Below are 15,534 nucleotides of genomic sequence, written 5' to 3'. Positions count from 1 at the left end.
TGTCCCACATAGTTGTGACAATCTCTGTTCACTCCTAAGAAAATTGGGTCACAGACAAAAAAAAAGAAAGAAAATGAGAAACGACAATTTCGGTTCCTCCGAGGATGTTGTTAACAGATCTAAGTGAGAGCAAAAAAAGTCTCACTATTGCCATTGAACACCTCAAAACAATGAGCTAAACACTAAAATATTTTAAAGGTATTTTTTAATTTTCTTTTCAAATGGTTAGTTAACAGTCAAGATTTACATACATTTACAAAAAAGGAACCAATGAGTTTTTTTAATCAAAAACAACTATTTCAACAGAAACCTTCAGAGGTTAAAAACAGAAATTTTTAGCTTTAAGTTCATCTCAACAAAGCATTATTTAAATAACAGACAGACTCACTACCACCCTTCCCTGAGATGCCATCCACCACGCAAGAACATTGATCCTAGGAGAAAGGACATGACCATGCATGCTTTCCTAGCAGGGTAATGCTTTGCCCATGAGGCACTGCAAAAGCATGCTAACTGCCCCAAACAATAAACGAAAGGACACCAAAATGTATACGCACCTTCATATGTTTCGAGGATGTGCACGGTGTCTCCTATTTGTAAAGAAAGTTCATCTGTTCCCCTGGCATCATAGTTATAAAAAGCTGTTAAGAAGAAAAAGGGGGAAGAAGATGTTAGCAGAGGCAGAAGTGACCATGCTGGGTTGTTTCAACTTGTTTCTTTAATATTGAAATACACTCAATCTTCACCTAGGTCATTCTCTCTAATACCCACAAAAGGAGCCTTTTCTTTCAAGGGATAAATACAAACAGTCATCAGTTTTAAGCAGGAGAAATTCATAACTATTCATAACACCACACAACTATAAGCGATTTTTTTTTTATTGTGGTAAAATTTAGAGAATGTAAAATTTGCCATTTTAACCATTTTGAAGTGTACAATTCGGTGGCATTAGTCACATTCACAATGTTGTGCTACCATGACCACTATCAATTTGCAAAATTTTTCATCTCTCCAAACAGAAACCCCATACCCAGGAAGCAGTAACTACTCCCCATTCCTCCCTGCAACTGGCCCCTGATAAGCTGTAATCTACTTTCTGTCTCTATGAATTTGACGACTATGGCTATCTCATATAAATGGAATCAAAAAATATTATCCTTTTGTGCCTGGCTTCTTTCACTTAGCATAATGTTTTCAAAGTTCATGCATGTTGTACCATGTATCAGAACTTTATCCTTTTTATGGCTGTTTAATGTTTATAAGAAGAAGAAAACTGAAGATATTAAAAACATTTTAATTATCACTTCATATACTCTCTTATATTTCCATTAATAGATTGTTTCATTAGATGACTTTTTCCTAACTATAAATCAATTACACATGGACTGAATACTCTTCGGAAACCAAATTGATTTAAAAAAATTATCATATAACCAATGTTGATATTAAGCCAAAAAGCCACATTACAATAAAACAGGCAAAAATATGTTCAACATTAAGAGGAAATCCTCAAAACTGATAATATTCAACAAATGTCTGAAAACTCAAATGTTTACCCTGACATAAAGCAGTACCTATTCCTCCTAGATAAGCAATCTAAAAAAAATCACACCACTAAATTCAGACCACACTTTTGCTCACGCATTATGAGATAAAGGCAGTCATCACAGTGAAAAAACGATGTTAGAAAGTGCTTAAGACCCAAAAAATATTCAATTAGCCCACTCTCAATTAAGGAAAAATACATAGATACATGATGTTCCTCCTTCCCAACGGATTCTACCTTAAAAGATGTCATATTGGATGTAAAACTCATCTTCAAAGCCCTGATCAGTTTCTCATCCCTGCATCCTGAACACAGTGCCATCCTTAAATGGCACCTTTACTGTCTGCATCTCTAAAATTGATCATGTCACATGCAAACTCCTCTGGCAAGCAAGGGGGTCCTCCACCGTCTGACCACCTCACTTGGCCTGCCTGCCTTCCAACCACACACTCCCGATTCCTGTCCCTGAAAGAAAGAAGTGGGCCCATCTCTCACCTGTGTGTACCAACTTATCCTCCCCCAACATCCCCTGTCAACAGGGTCTTCCCGCAGGGTGCCACCTCTTCCAGAAAGCCAGGGCCACAAATGTGTTTGCCCTTTCAATCCCCTTCTCCAAACATCCCCAGCACCACAGCACACTTAACCCCTGCTGTGAGCTCCATAGCTGGGCTACCTCTGGCTGTGAAGGCACTTAGACTTCCAGGCCCAAGCAGCCCCCTTGTTTTCACACTTGTGGCCTCTGGGGACTGACAAAATGGGCAGGGTAACACCTTTACCCCTGAAGACCAGGGTGGCCGCCAGCAAATGACCTACCCTCTCCATCTTCAGCTTCCCCCTCTATAAAATAAGGATATTGATACCTACCTCAGAATTGTGTATGCATTTTTTGTCTTAAAGAAAATAATGCCACTGATGGATTTGGCAATTTGGCACAATGGGTGGCCTGCAGTGAACACTCAGTAAATTGTAAAGGCTTTTATTGTGGTTGGGGGGATTTTGTTTTTACTGCAATAAAGACTTCTATCACTACCAGAATCCTTTTTAAAAGGCCAGGGCAAGCACTGTCACATGTTCGCAAAAATTCTAAAACATCAAAAACCATGTGTGTGTAGAAAATTCCATTTTCACAGGTATTTTCCTATATTTTCACCAAAACTCATGAAATTTAAATGTCCTCAACTGACATAAATGGTTATTAGTAGTTATTAAGTTTATTTAGCATTTTATGGTGAATCTTTAACAAGAAATAACAGCATTAGGTAAAGGAAGCTCAGAGCATATGCTAGTCTTTCCCAGGTCAGCATAAACATATTCCTAAGCTTTTAGGAACCATAAATGCATTTATCACAGTTCTTAACAGCATGCCTGCCAGCATGCCTATTCTGTTATAGATGTGAAAAAAATAAACACATCAAAAATAATAAAAATAAAATAAAATGAACATTTCCACTATAAATATACTCAGACTCAAGTGAATTTGTAAGGCGCACAGGCAAAACCCTTTCAGTTACGCCCCCTCCACCTCTGAGGTAGGCAGACAAAAGCAGTTGTGAAAATCTCATACATGAATACAGAAACTTCAAATTTAACTATGAAATAAGCCTTAAAGACCCATGATTTTATAGATGAAGGAAAAAAACGGCCTCCCAGGGTTTATGCACACGGTCCCAAATGACACAGCAGAGCTAGGACCACAACACAACACGGGCTGCCCAGGTGCCAACTCTTAGTATTACCGATTAAACAATCCCATATTTAAAGGCAAATTAAAAGACTCAACTATACAAGGTGACTAGACAGCAGAGTGGGAGGGAGTGGGGAAGTGTGGTAGCGAAGATAATGGCCCCCCAAAGACGTCCACATCCACATCCTCGGGACCTGGGAAAATGTTACCTTACATGGCAACAGGGGCCATTGCAGATACGTTTAGGTTAAGGATCTCGAGATGGGGTGCTAATTCTGGGTTATCCAGGTGGGCCCAATGTATCCTAAGGATCCAGATAAGATGGAGACAGGAGAGTCAGAGTCAGCGAGATGTGATGATGGAGGCACAAGTCAAAGTGATGCCCAGAAGGGGCTATAAGCCGCGCAAGGCAGGCAGCCTCTAGAAGCAGGAAAAGCCAAGGAAATGGATCTCCCCCTGAGCCTCCAGAAGGCTCCGCATTGCCCAGGACTTGTGACTCTAGAACTGTAAGATTATATATTTGTGTTGTTTGAAACCCTTAAATTTTTGGTAATTTGTTACAGCAGCAATAAGAAGCATAGGGGCCGGCTCCGTGGCCGAGTGGTTAAGTTCGCGCCCTCCGCTGCAGTGGCCCAGGGTTCGGATTGTGGGCGCGGACATGGCACCGCTAGTCAGGCCACGTTGAGGTGGCGTCCCACATCCCACAACTAGAAGGACCTGCAACTAAGATATACAACTGTGTACAGGGGGATTTGGGGAGATAAAGCAGAAAAAAAAAAAAGATTGTCAACAGTTGTTAGCCCAGGTGCCAATCTTTAAAAAAAGAAAAAAAGAAAATAAGAAGCATAGACAGGAAGGTATGTGAAAAAAAAGGTAAAAGTGGTCCTTTGGGGTTAATTTATTCACCACTGACGGCAGCTGCAGCAGGGGTCCCAATCGCACGCATCTGAATTGGACCAGTCCGTGCTGAGGTTCTCAATTCTTAGGTGATAGGACAATGAGGACAATGCAGTAAATCTTTCTTAAATAAACCCCAAAGTAGTCAATGTAGAAGACTATTCCTTATTCAGATTATGTGACTTTTCAAAGCTGCCCCTTTCTGGGGGGTGAGAGCAGAGACAAGAAAGAGCAGAAGCGTCATGTCCTTTATGAAGGATGATGATGACAGATGGCATCTGGGTTTAAAAATGTGTTTACTTGATAGGACCACAAAGATGGCAGCCTTTTGCAAGTTGCCCCATTTGTCTTCTTTATTCTTCTGATCTGTTCAGACCTGGGAACAACTCCACCAGAGAATAAGGCCACCACGTGTCCATTCACGTCTTGGGAGAGTGTGGCATTCACCCCGCCCTGGCTGGCGGGCTACATGCTTCATAGATTCCTCCTCCTCAAATCCATTTACCTTTTTTAAGAGCCTCACTAGAAAAGGGCGTCACTGGGTATAAATGCACATTCACAGGAGTTTCTCAATCCTGGACTGCAGAGTCCAGCGCAGAAGCCTGACAAGTTGCTTGTGTGAAAGTGAAATGAGAAAGGATGTGGCAATGAACCCAGCATGAAGGTTCTTTCCCAGGATGGTGGTTTTTTTCTTTTTCTGGAAGAGCCAGCAGTAGCCAAGAATGAGTAAGCATGTGGCTCTTTTTTTCCCAAAATAAAAAACTAACACTCTGGTCTGTGCACATATACTTACATGCGTCAGAGACAGGAAAAGGCAGAGTTATCACCTCTGCTCAAATGCCCTGATCCCCCTAAAACAGCCGCCCGGATGTAAGGAAAGAACTGGGGCTCAGAAATCAGACGGGAGGGCTTCCATTTGCACAAACATTATTAATAATACTGATGGTGACAATACTATGGATGAAGCTGCTGGTGCTGATGGTATAATAATGGGATACCACGGATGATGATGATAACGGTGATGATGGTGGTGATGATGATGGTGATAATGCTGCTGATGATATTAACTGACATTTACTGAGTATATTCCATGGGTTAGTCAGCGGGCTAAGAGCTCCACATGTTGAGACTAATTTAACCCTCACGACAGTCCTACAAGGCGGATATAGAATTTCCCTCATCAGAGTTTAAGCAGCCCACAGTCTGAGCATGTATGTCCATGTATGAGCAGCCAGTGGAGAGGCTGTAGAGGACCAAAGGCCAGGCTGGATGAAAGACCAGAATGCCAAAGCCTTGCATGGTCTCCTCCTCAACCCTCAGCCAGAGTCGGCCACAGCCCCCTCTGAGCCTCAGAATGCCCTCCTGATGGCTCCCTTGAAAATCACAACACCCAGCTTGGAGCTCCCTGACAGACAAACATGCCTGTGCATTCCTGAAGTCCACCAATGTCTAAAACATTATGTTAATGGATTTCTCATTCCTTACACAGAAGAATCCAAGTTGGGGTAATCCAGAAATGCATGGTTGGTTTAACATCCAAAACCAATCTATGTAATTCACCACATTAACAGAGTAAAGGAGAAAAAGTCATACAATGATCCAAATTGGTGCAGAAAAAGCATTTGATGAAATGTAGCTCCTACTGAGGGAAAAACAAGAAACCTACTTGACTACTCTGACATTAGGGAAAAAACCCACTACAGTCCATCAACCCATTTAACAGATGGAAACACAGAGCCCTACAGAGGAGTTACAACTTGCTCAAGGTAGCACAGTGAGTTGATAGCAGGCCTGGGACCCCGCGGTGTCTATTCTAGACTATTTCCACCCCTCCACTCCACCTGGCCCAAGCCTTCACCATCTCTCACTAAGATGGAAAATAATATTTTAGCTGGTCTCCCTGTATAAACTATCTTGTCTTCTCTCCATCACTAGAATTACTTTCTTGATATCCTACTCCAAAACACTGCACCATTTCCCTTGGCTTTCCAAATAATGGCTAAATTCTCCAGTAGAGCGTTCAAAGCCCTGTGGGATCTGACTTCAACCCACCTTTCCAATCTTGTCTCCTCCCACCCCACTCGCCCTCCTCTAGCTCCACATCCCCCGACCTCCAGGCCTACCACAGGCTGCTCCTGCCACTAGGAATGCCCTTCCTTCCTCCACTTCTGAAGACCCCGCTGTCTACAACATCTGCCTTTAATTTCACATCCTTCTACAGATCCTTACTGAATTCTGATTTTCTCTCTCAACTAGAAAAAGGTATACACATGCCTGAATTAATTGCCTGCTCCCGAACTTTCCTATAAGCTGGTGACATCCCACAGCCTTGTAGAATCATTTATTTATATGTCCGTTTCTCCCTCCAGACCAAACTCCTTGGGAGAAGTAAACATTTATTAATCATCGGATTTCCCACAGTAGCTAACAACTATGCCTTGCAGGCACTCAATAAAAATTCACTGAATTTAACCAGATCACAAAGTATTCCTTCTTGTGAGGTTTGCAATAGAGTGAAAGCAAAAACTGTTGTCATTTGTTCCTCTTCAAAATGATCTTGCCCTCTACGGAAAGATCCAGGAGCCCAAGACTTATTCAATCAATGAGAAAGAGAGACACAATATTAGCTTTCCCGGTTCTGCTTTGGGTTCCTTCCATCTAATGAGATAATGCACTATCACTATCAGCGCTCAGGTTCAAAGCCTCCTTAAGGAAGTCGTGGGCTTGACCACACATTACTTCTTGAAATCTGCCCAGCTCAGAGTTTCTCTCTCTACAACCACACGCTGTCCCCTTGACACACGACTTCAGGATTTCAAGTAGCAATTTAAAAGCTAATTAATTCTTTTAAAAAGTCAATTTGTGAAAATTAATTGCTCTGTTTGTGATCTCATTCCCTTTGTCTTGTCTTCAGTTGGAAAAAATGTTCAACAGCATCCATCTTCTCAGAGCTGAGGAAAATGCAGGCCATGCCCTTAAGGGGACCAGCACAAGGGCCCTGTCTGTGCTCCCTACAGGGCTTCATTCTACAGGCCATCTGTCTACGGTCCTTGAGTTTCACAAGCCCCACACATGTTTATCTGGTCCATGCCAACCACACACAGAGTGTTTTCCAAACCTCTGCCGGGCTCCTGCTCTGGTCCAGTGCTGAGCTGGTGCTGGTGTTGGAGAAATGAGCTTGAGGACGCTGCGGCCCCAGTGAGTAAAGTCACCCCACGGCCTGGTCTCTAAGGAATAACCCTTTCCCACACTGGATCCATTCAGGAAATACAGTGTAGAAAGAATCAGACATTATATACATCCTTTGAACTTGACTCTGGGCAGAAACCAGATCCTCACGCTTCCCTCCCCCATATCAGAGTGAGAGGCTGGGTTTCCTAAATTCTATCATCAAAAAGAGACTGGCACCCATACAACTACCAGCTTCTATGACCCGTCACCCGATCCTTCCACCTCTCTGATTTGGGGGTAATGACTCAGGCAAGGTTACAGCTTCCCCGAGCCCTGAGCCTGCTGAATCAGACGCTGCTTCAGACATCAGAGGGTTACTCCTGCCAAGTACCTCAAAATCCTGGCACACAGCAGGACCTCTAAAGTGGAGGGGAGGGGAGAAAAGAAGATTCGCAGAGCCGGTTCTAAAGCTGCTGCTTCAAGTGTTGTCTCTACTATTTGTAAAGATACAATGAATGCAAAGAATAAAGTACTTAGGAGTAAATTTAACCAAGGAGGCAAAAGGCTTGCACACCAAAAACTACAAAACATTGCTGAAAGAACTTAAAAGACAAATAAGTGGCCTCATGCTTCCTGATTTCAACACTAACCACAAAGCTGTGGTAATCAAAACAATGTGGTATATACAGAAATACAGACCAATGGAAGAGAATAGAGAATCCAGAAATAAACTCTCATATATACGGTCAAATTATTTTGACAAGAGTGCTAAGACCATTCAGTGGAGAGAGGACTATCTTTTCAACAAATGGTGCTGGGAAAACTAGGCATGGACATGCAAAGGAATGAAGTTGGGCTCTCATCTCACTCACAAAAATTAACTCAAAATGGATGAAAGACCTAAACCTAAAAACTAAACTTATAAAACTCTTAGAAGAAAACAATGTCATGACATTGGATTTGATGATGACTTTCTTGGCTATGACACCAAAAGCATGGGGAACAAAAGGAAAAACAGATGTGAGACTTCATCAAAATCAAAAACTTTTGTGCATCAAAGGAACTATCAAGAGAATGAAAGGGCAACCCACAGAATGGGAGACAATACTTGCAAATCATATATCTGATAAGGAACTGATAACCAAAATATATAAGGAATTCCTGCAATTCAACAACAACAAAAAACAAACAGTGCAAGTAAAAACGAGCAAAAAGATTTGAATCACATTTCTCCAAAGAAGATACACAAACGGCCACTAAGCACAAGAAAAGATGCTCAGCATCACCAGCCCAATCAAAAACCAGAATGAGCTATCACTCCACACTTACTAGGATGATTATTATTTAAAAAAAGAAAATAACAAGTGTTGGCAAATGTGGAGAAATAGGAAATCTTGTACATTGCTGGGGGGAATGTAAAATGGTACAGGCACTGTGGAAAAGAGTTTAGCTGTTCTTCAAAACATTAAACTTAAAATTACCATATGATCCAGCAATTACACTTCTGGGTATATAGCCAAAAAAACTGAAAGCAGGGACTTGAACAGCTATTTGTACATCCATGTTCATAGCAGCATCATTCACAGCAGCTAAAACATGGAAGCAGCCCAAGTGTCCACTGATGGATGAATGGATAAACAAATATGGTATATACACATAATGGAATATTATTCAGCTTTCAAAAGGAAGGAAACGCTGACATATGCTACCTTGAAGACATTATGTTGAGTGACATACGCAGGACACACAAGGTCAGATACTGTATAACTCCACGATAGGATGGACCTCGAGCAGTCAAATTCATAGAGACAGAAAGTAGAATGGTGGTTGCCAAAGGCTGAGGGAGGGGAAGACGGGATTTAGCGTTTAATGGGTGGAGAGTTTTCAGCTGGGGAAGATGAAAGGTTCTGGGGAAGGATGGTGGTGGTGGTGGTTGCACAACAGTGTGAATGTGCTTAATGCCACAGAACTGTACACCAATAATGGTTAAAATGGTAAGTTTATGTTACAGCTATTTTACCATAGTAATAAAAAAGATGCAGTGACTAAAAGGAAAGGCTGCTACAGAAAATGAGGCCAAGTTCCTAGTGGCTTTAGCATCTCCCATTACTGTGAGCTGTGAAACATTCACTGGTTCCACATAGAAATTCACAGTGGATGTGGCAGCTTCCCTTACCTGGTTTAACACATCAGGTTAAAACCAGGAGAAGCAACAGGAAACAAGGGGAGATGGACTCAAGTTCAAAGAGCACCACCAGTTGCATTTGCACGCACGTGTGTGTGTGCATGTCTGTGTGTCTGACAGAATACCCACATTTCTAAAAAGGACACTACTTTCAAAGTCACAAAAGTTACCTCTTTGGGGTTCATATCTTTATTTCTTAGGAATAGAGAGATTGTTTCTCTGCCAATAAAATCCCCTGAGGCAGGATTTTCTGCAATGTTTGGATATTAGAAACAAGGAATTCATCTAAATAATTAAAAAAATGGAGCAGGGGCGTAACAAGATTAAAGAACTGTCATTTGTTATTCAATATTTCTTTTTGCCTTTTGGATGGAAACAGGCAGGAGGGATGGTGAAGATAAGAGAGTGAAAAGAAATATGTAAAAGAGTCTTTTTATCAAATTCTAATTGAACTGATAGACACAATTCAAAGATATTTTAATATCTTTCTTCAGAATAAAATATCACTGTATGCCTTATCCACAACTATCTTATTTCTATCTAGTCCAAAAGGTCGCAGTGCCCAAAACAGACAGGTTTCTTAGGAAATACACTGGGTTGTGGATTGTGGTGCTTTATTGCTTTCCCACGACAGGAAAACTAAGATTCCACTTTTCAAAACTTTTGTCTTTCACAAAGTCAGTGTTAGGATAGAAAACCACTGACCTCATTATTGATAGTCTTTGCAAATCCACCCACAAATAAGAAAAGACTTACAGGACCTGAAAATTATCTATTTTTGCATTTCATTTTGCTCAGCAGCAAAGAGGTGTAGAGACAAGATAGAGAAAAACATTTAATCTCTTTTAATCATCCTTCTTCAAGGCAAAAAGGTTATTGCAACTTAGGAAAATACATGCTAGCGAAATAGTAAGGCATTTACCCCCCAGGCAACAGGGACTTTACAATGACCTCGCCCCATGGGTCCTAGGATCTGGGCCAGCCCACCAACCAGCCAGCCCCAAGTGGCTTCCTACAGACCAGATGGCCATGTGGGACATCAGCCCAGTAGACCCCACAACCAAGACTGGTTCCAGTGAGAGTCCCGATGGGGTCCATGGGCAGCCAGGACCCCTCCAATGTTTGATTTGACACAGACCTTACTTTCTCTGCTATAAACCTGGCCAGGGCTTGTACTTCCCCCACACTGGTCAAACAGGTTCTACCTAAAGGGCACGGTGAAAACGGGCACAGTGAAAACAGGCACAGGACCTGGGGACTTCAAGGGACAGAGGCGAGCCAGTTCCCCACCCCTGGGGACACGCTAGCGGAAAAAAAGAGAACAAAAAGTTAGGCTTGGGCCTATTTATTTGTGATGCTAAATGATAAAGGTCTCTGTGTCACATCCCCCAATTCCTCCTACTGGGTGTCAGCAAAAAGTCACTAGTGTCGTGTGGCATATATTCCAATGTACTAACACTCTGGTTCCCAAACTACTCCAGCCTCCTAGAGAAAACCTACCTACTCTTTCTAACAGGGCCCTGAACCTCCAACATCCTCCTGTCTTATAAGTCAAGACACTTTATCACCCCATGATCTGTGTCTGCAGAAATGCAGGAAAACGCACTGTGCCAAATGCCAGAAACAAAGCCCCTCCTGCAGTCCCCACAAGCTGTTACTGCCCCTTCAACCTGCTCCTCTGAAGCCCCAGCAAAACCTAAGGGTTTAAAACCACTGGATGAAAAAAGCAATAGTCCTGGGTATTACATGAGGACAGTGGTATGTAATCTCTCTAAACAGAAAAAATTTAATGCAGTGAACCATATAACAAATGAGAATATACACCTATATAAATACACTCACCTACTGCTGCAGATAGACACTCACATCCATATATATTTTTAATGGACACAATAAAATGCACAATCAGGTAATCAGCTCGATGAGTTTTAGATAATGCTATATCCCAGGTAAACCCAAATTAAGATTTCCAGAAAGTACTCTCATGTCATTCTCTAGGCAATTTTCCTCCCACAACACCATTTAATAATTCATATCACCACATATGAATTCCATCAATTCTTGGATTTAACAGAATCCAAGAATTATAGATGAATTTGGTCAATTCTGGGATATAAATGCAATTATATTACATGCATTTCTTTATATCTGCCTTCTTTTGCTCAACATTTTGAGTTTCACACATGGTGCATGTGAGTAGTTGGCTCTTTTTACTGTTGAATAGTATTCCATTGTATCAACATATCACAACGTGTCTCTGTGTTCTCCCATGGATGAACATTTATCTGGGTTATTTATTTCCTGTTTGGAGCTATTATAAATAAAGCTGTAATGAGCCTTCTCCCATGAATCATTTTGTGAACATGTTTTCAACCAATGGGAATTTCAGCCTTGATTAAAGATACCCGCACTTTCGAAAAGTTGCGCCCGGCAAGAGCGTCCAGCACCGCGGAGCAGCCGGCAGGACGGAAGGCGGGCACCCCCTTCCGCGCTGGAACTCCCAGGGAAGACCCACTCAGCACGCAGGCAACATTTGGGTTCTTTGTAGTTTGTTGAAATTCCTCCTCCTTAGTGTTACATTATTTAGCTTTGATAAAAATAAAATTGAAGATTAAAAAAACAATCAAGCCCTCTTAGGAAAACAATAGAGCCGAGTGCATGCACGGGGTGTTCACGAAGGACCTCGGCGAGCCCTCCCTGTCGCCGGCGGTTTCCAGGCACGTGCTCCGGTCCTTCCCGTGTGGGGGCCGCGTTCAGATTACAAAGCACCCTGCCCCCTCACTCTGCTCTGACCTGACCCTCCCACACAGCACAGCCAGTCCCACTATTGCCCCATGTCGCAGATGAGAGTAGCAAGACACAGGTATGTGTGTGATATACCTGAGAAATGAAGGGGCCCCTCATCACCTGCTGACCTGGGACCACAGCCCAGGACCCAAGCTCCAGGGCCCCTCATCCCCACTGCCCTGTTGCACAGTCCCATTTTCAAGGCTGGCTGGTCCCTCAGTGCATCATGTCACGCACTCTTGACCTCTGCAGACCAGCGGAACCATTCCCTCTTAGCAGGGCATTCAGGTTCTGGAGTGGAAACAGAGGCTGAACTCCAAAGCCCAGCTCTGTGCCCTTGGGCAAGTAACACGAGCTCTGTGAGGCTCAGTTTCTCCCTCTGTGAAATGGAGTGATGACAGTAAAGGTAGCATTTCATCAGTGTGTAGGACATAATGCATGTAAAGGCTTACCAACCAGGGCCATCCCCCAGCGTGTGCACAATGTCAGCTTGAATCTAAAAAGAGTTCATGTGCAAAGGGAAGATACGCTTTCCTCTAGCAGCAATGCATGCGGAGAGCAAAACAAGTGATATCTTGGCATCTTCCCAATGAACATCTTTGCTATGCCCTCCTCCCTGCTCCATGCCCTCCCCTCCCCTCCTGAGCCCCTCTCTCCTTTCACTTGTCGAGCTGGATCAAGACCAGGTACCTTCACTTCAAGAACAAACAGAGGCGAGATGCTTGTAGCCTGGCGCCTCAGCACGAGAAGGACTGGAAGCTGCTCTCAGAGCCCAAAGGTCAGGACCAGTGCATGCCCCCTCTGCCAGGGCAGTCCCAGCCTTCCAGAAATCCCCACAAAGGGCTGTGCTCAGGAAGGGAGAAGCCTGCTCAGATGTGTTTATGCACTCCGGATGCTAACTGCTAATGAGCAATAGCACAGCCAGGGTGCCCGGACACAGCCCTCTTGTTCCCACAGGGGAGAGGCAACACTGGGCAGTCGCAGCTTGAGCCTGGCTCAGATGCATTGTGTGGGGAGAAGGGACATTTCCACATTTGCAAGGGGAAGCCAGGAAACAGGAAGAGAGGCCACCCTGGCCCAGCCTTCATGGAGGGAGGCATGGTCCTGACTTGGCCAGACCGGGGCCACCTGCCTCTCGTGTCTGTTTCATCAGGTTGTGGAAAGTCTGATCCAAAGTCCTTCCTGCAGCACTCCTGTCAGTTCCCAGAAGACACAAGACAAATCTTTCTTTAGTTAATCGCTTGATGAACTTGCCTTCCATGGACAGTGCACGAAGACGGAGGAAGGCAGTGCGTGTTATCTGAAAGAGGTGTTTGCAGGTCAGCTGCCCATCACAGAGCAGGCCACAGGGTCTGCTCACAGACATCACATAACGTGGACACCCAGGCACGAATACAGATCCAAGACAAGGCATTAAGCAAGCGAGCAGACTCTGGGAGAGTCTTGCCCTGCCTGCCTGTTCACTACTCAAGACGCTGCTCTGCCCAGACCCAGCCTGCCAGCGATGGCCTTGAGGCCCAGCCAGCACAGCCTCTGTCTGCCCCATCAGGTCGCAAATCCACGCCTGGCCAGACCTTTATGCTCTGGAACATGGCCGAGTGTCCACAGGACACCCAGGGAGCCCAAAGCAGCATCTGTTCGCAGCAGGACTGGCTTCATAATTTTCAGGGCCCAATGCATTCTCTGCACCCAATAAGGGCGCAAAGCCCCTCATTCAAAAATTATTATAAATTTCAAGACGATTAGAATGGCTATTATTAAAAAAACAAAAAAGCAGACAATAACAAGTATTGATAAGGATGTGGAGAAAGTGGACCACTTATGCACTGCTGGTGGGAATGTACAATGGTGCAGCTGCGGTTTGGTGGTTCCTCAAAAAATTAAATATATAATTAATATATGACCCAGAAATTCCATTTCTGGGTCTATACCCAAAAGGATTGAAAACAGGAACTCGAACAGATATTTGTACAGCCATGTTCACTGCAGCATTATTCATAATAGCCAAAAGGTGAAAACAACCCAAGTGTCCATCAACAATGAACCAACAGACAAAAAATAATATATACATACAGTGGCATATTATTCAGCCTCAAAAAGGAAGGGAATTCTGCTAAACATGAATGAACCTGAGGACACTATGCTAAGTGAAATAAGCCAGTCACAAAAGGACAAATATTGTATGTTCCCACGTATATGAGGTCCCTAGAGTAGTGAAATTCATAGGGACAGAAAGTAGAATGGTGGTGTCCGGGGGCTGGGAGAGGGGGGAAGGGGAGTCAGTGTCTAAAGGGGTCAGAGTTTTAGTCTTGCAAGATGAAAAGTTCTGGAAATGAATGGTGGCAATGGTTGCACAACAATGTGAATGTACTTAATGCCACTGAACTGTACACCTAAAAATGGCTAAAATGGTAAATTTTATATAAGCACATTTTACCATAATAAGCAAAATAGAAAAAGAAGTGCAGGGTCCTATGTGAATCCAACTCTGGCTCCCAAGAAGGTTTCTCTTTCCAGGATGCAGCCGCCCCATTTTGCAAGGGCAGTGCCTCTCCAGCGAGCTACTGAGAGTCTGACGAGCTATGTTATATTTTAATAGTCATTTCAATTGACTATAAAAATACAGCATCACATAATAAAATTGCTTTTGCACCATGGTAGAAATACTTAGCAAGAGATGAGAAATACTTAGTAAGAGGCTATAAAAACCTATTTGCTTGCTTATAGAGTTGCTGCTGAACGGGACAAAAGCAGAAGGGGATAAAGGCAAGGCAGCAGAGAATCCATCCCAGCAAATGCAGCAACGGTGTGTCCACCATGATACTCTACAGACAGGAGCCACTCAGGATTTTTTAACGCACTCAGCAAAAAATTGAACGTCTCTCTGCTATTTCTGTTTGTTTCATTTTTAACTTTTAAAGCTCCAACAGATTTGACATCAGAACACACTCATTGCCCTACAATTCCCTGTTGTTCCATCTGACTCTCCCAAAGCATGCTCTAGATAATACCGCAGCTGACCACTGAGAAGCCACAACACCTCCCCAACCCCAACATATGTAGAAAAATATTTCCGCCACCAAAGCAGTCTCCTAGGAAAAATCTCAACCAAAAGTGAGGGATATCTTACTCATATTGTTCCCATAAGGCCCCGGCCCCAAAGGCATTCAGTGAAAAAGATGGAGGACTCACCGTCACCATCACCACAGCCACCATCATCACTCCTAACAACAAAACCATCGCCACCATTACCACACCATCATC

General features: G+C 43.3%; 1 protein-coding gene across 2 annotated transcripts in view; it reads right to left on the bottom strand.

Annotated features, from left to right (window-relative positions):
* DOCK1 (dedicator of cytokinesis 1) overlaps positions 1 to 15,534 on the bottom strand; it is a 502,522-nt gene that overhangs the window by 449,339 nt on the left and 37,649 nt on the right. For both annotated transcript variants that reach the window (XM_046651107.1, XM_046651115.1), the window contains exon 2: positions 558 to 641. In XM_046651107.1, the coding sequence (XP_046507063.1) occupies positions 558 to 641 (84 nt within the window). The remainder of the gene's footprint in view (positions 1 to 557; positions 642 to 15,534) is intronic.

The sequence above is a fragment of the Equus quagga genome, chromosome 2, assembly GCF_021613505.1.
Source record: "Equus quagga isolate Etosha38 chromosome 2, UCLA_HA_Equagga_1.0, whole genome shotgun sequence".
In the NCBI taxonomy this organism is placed as follows: Eukaryota; Metazoa; Chordata; class Mammalia; order Perissodactyla; family Equidae; genus Equus; species Equus quagga.
Note: the sequence above shows the minus strand (reverse complement) of the source record. Positions and strands in the feature narration are given on the sequence as shown.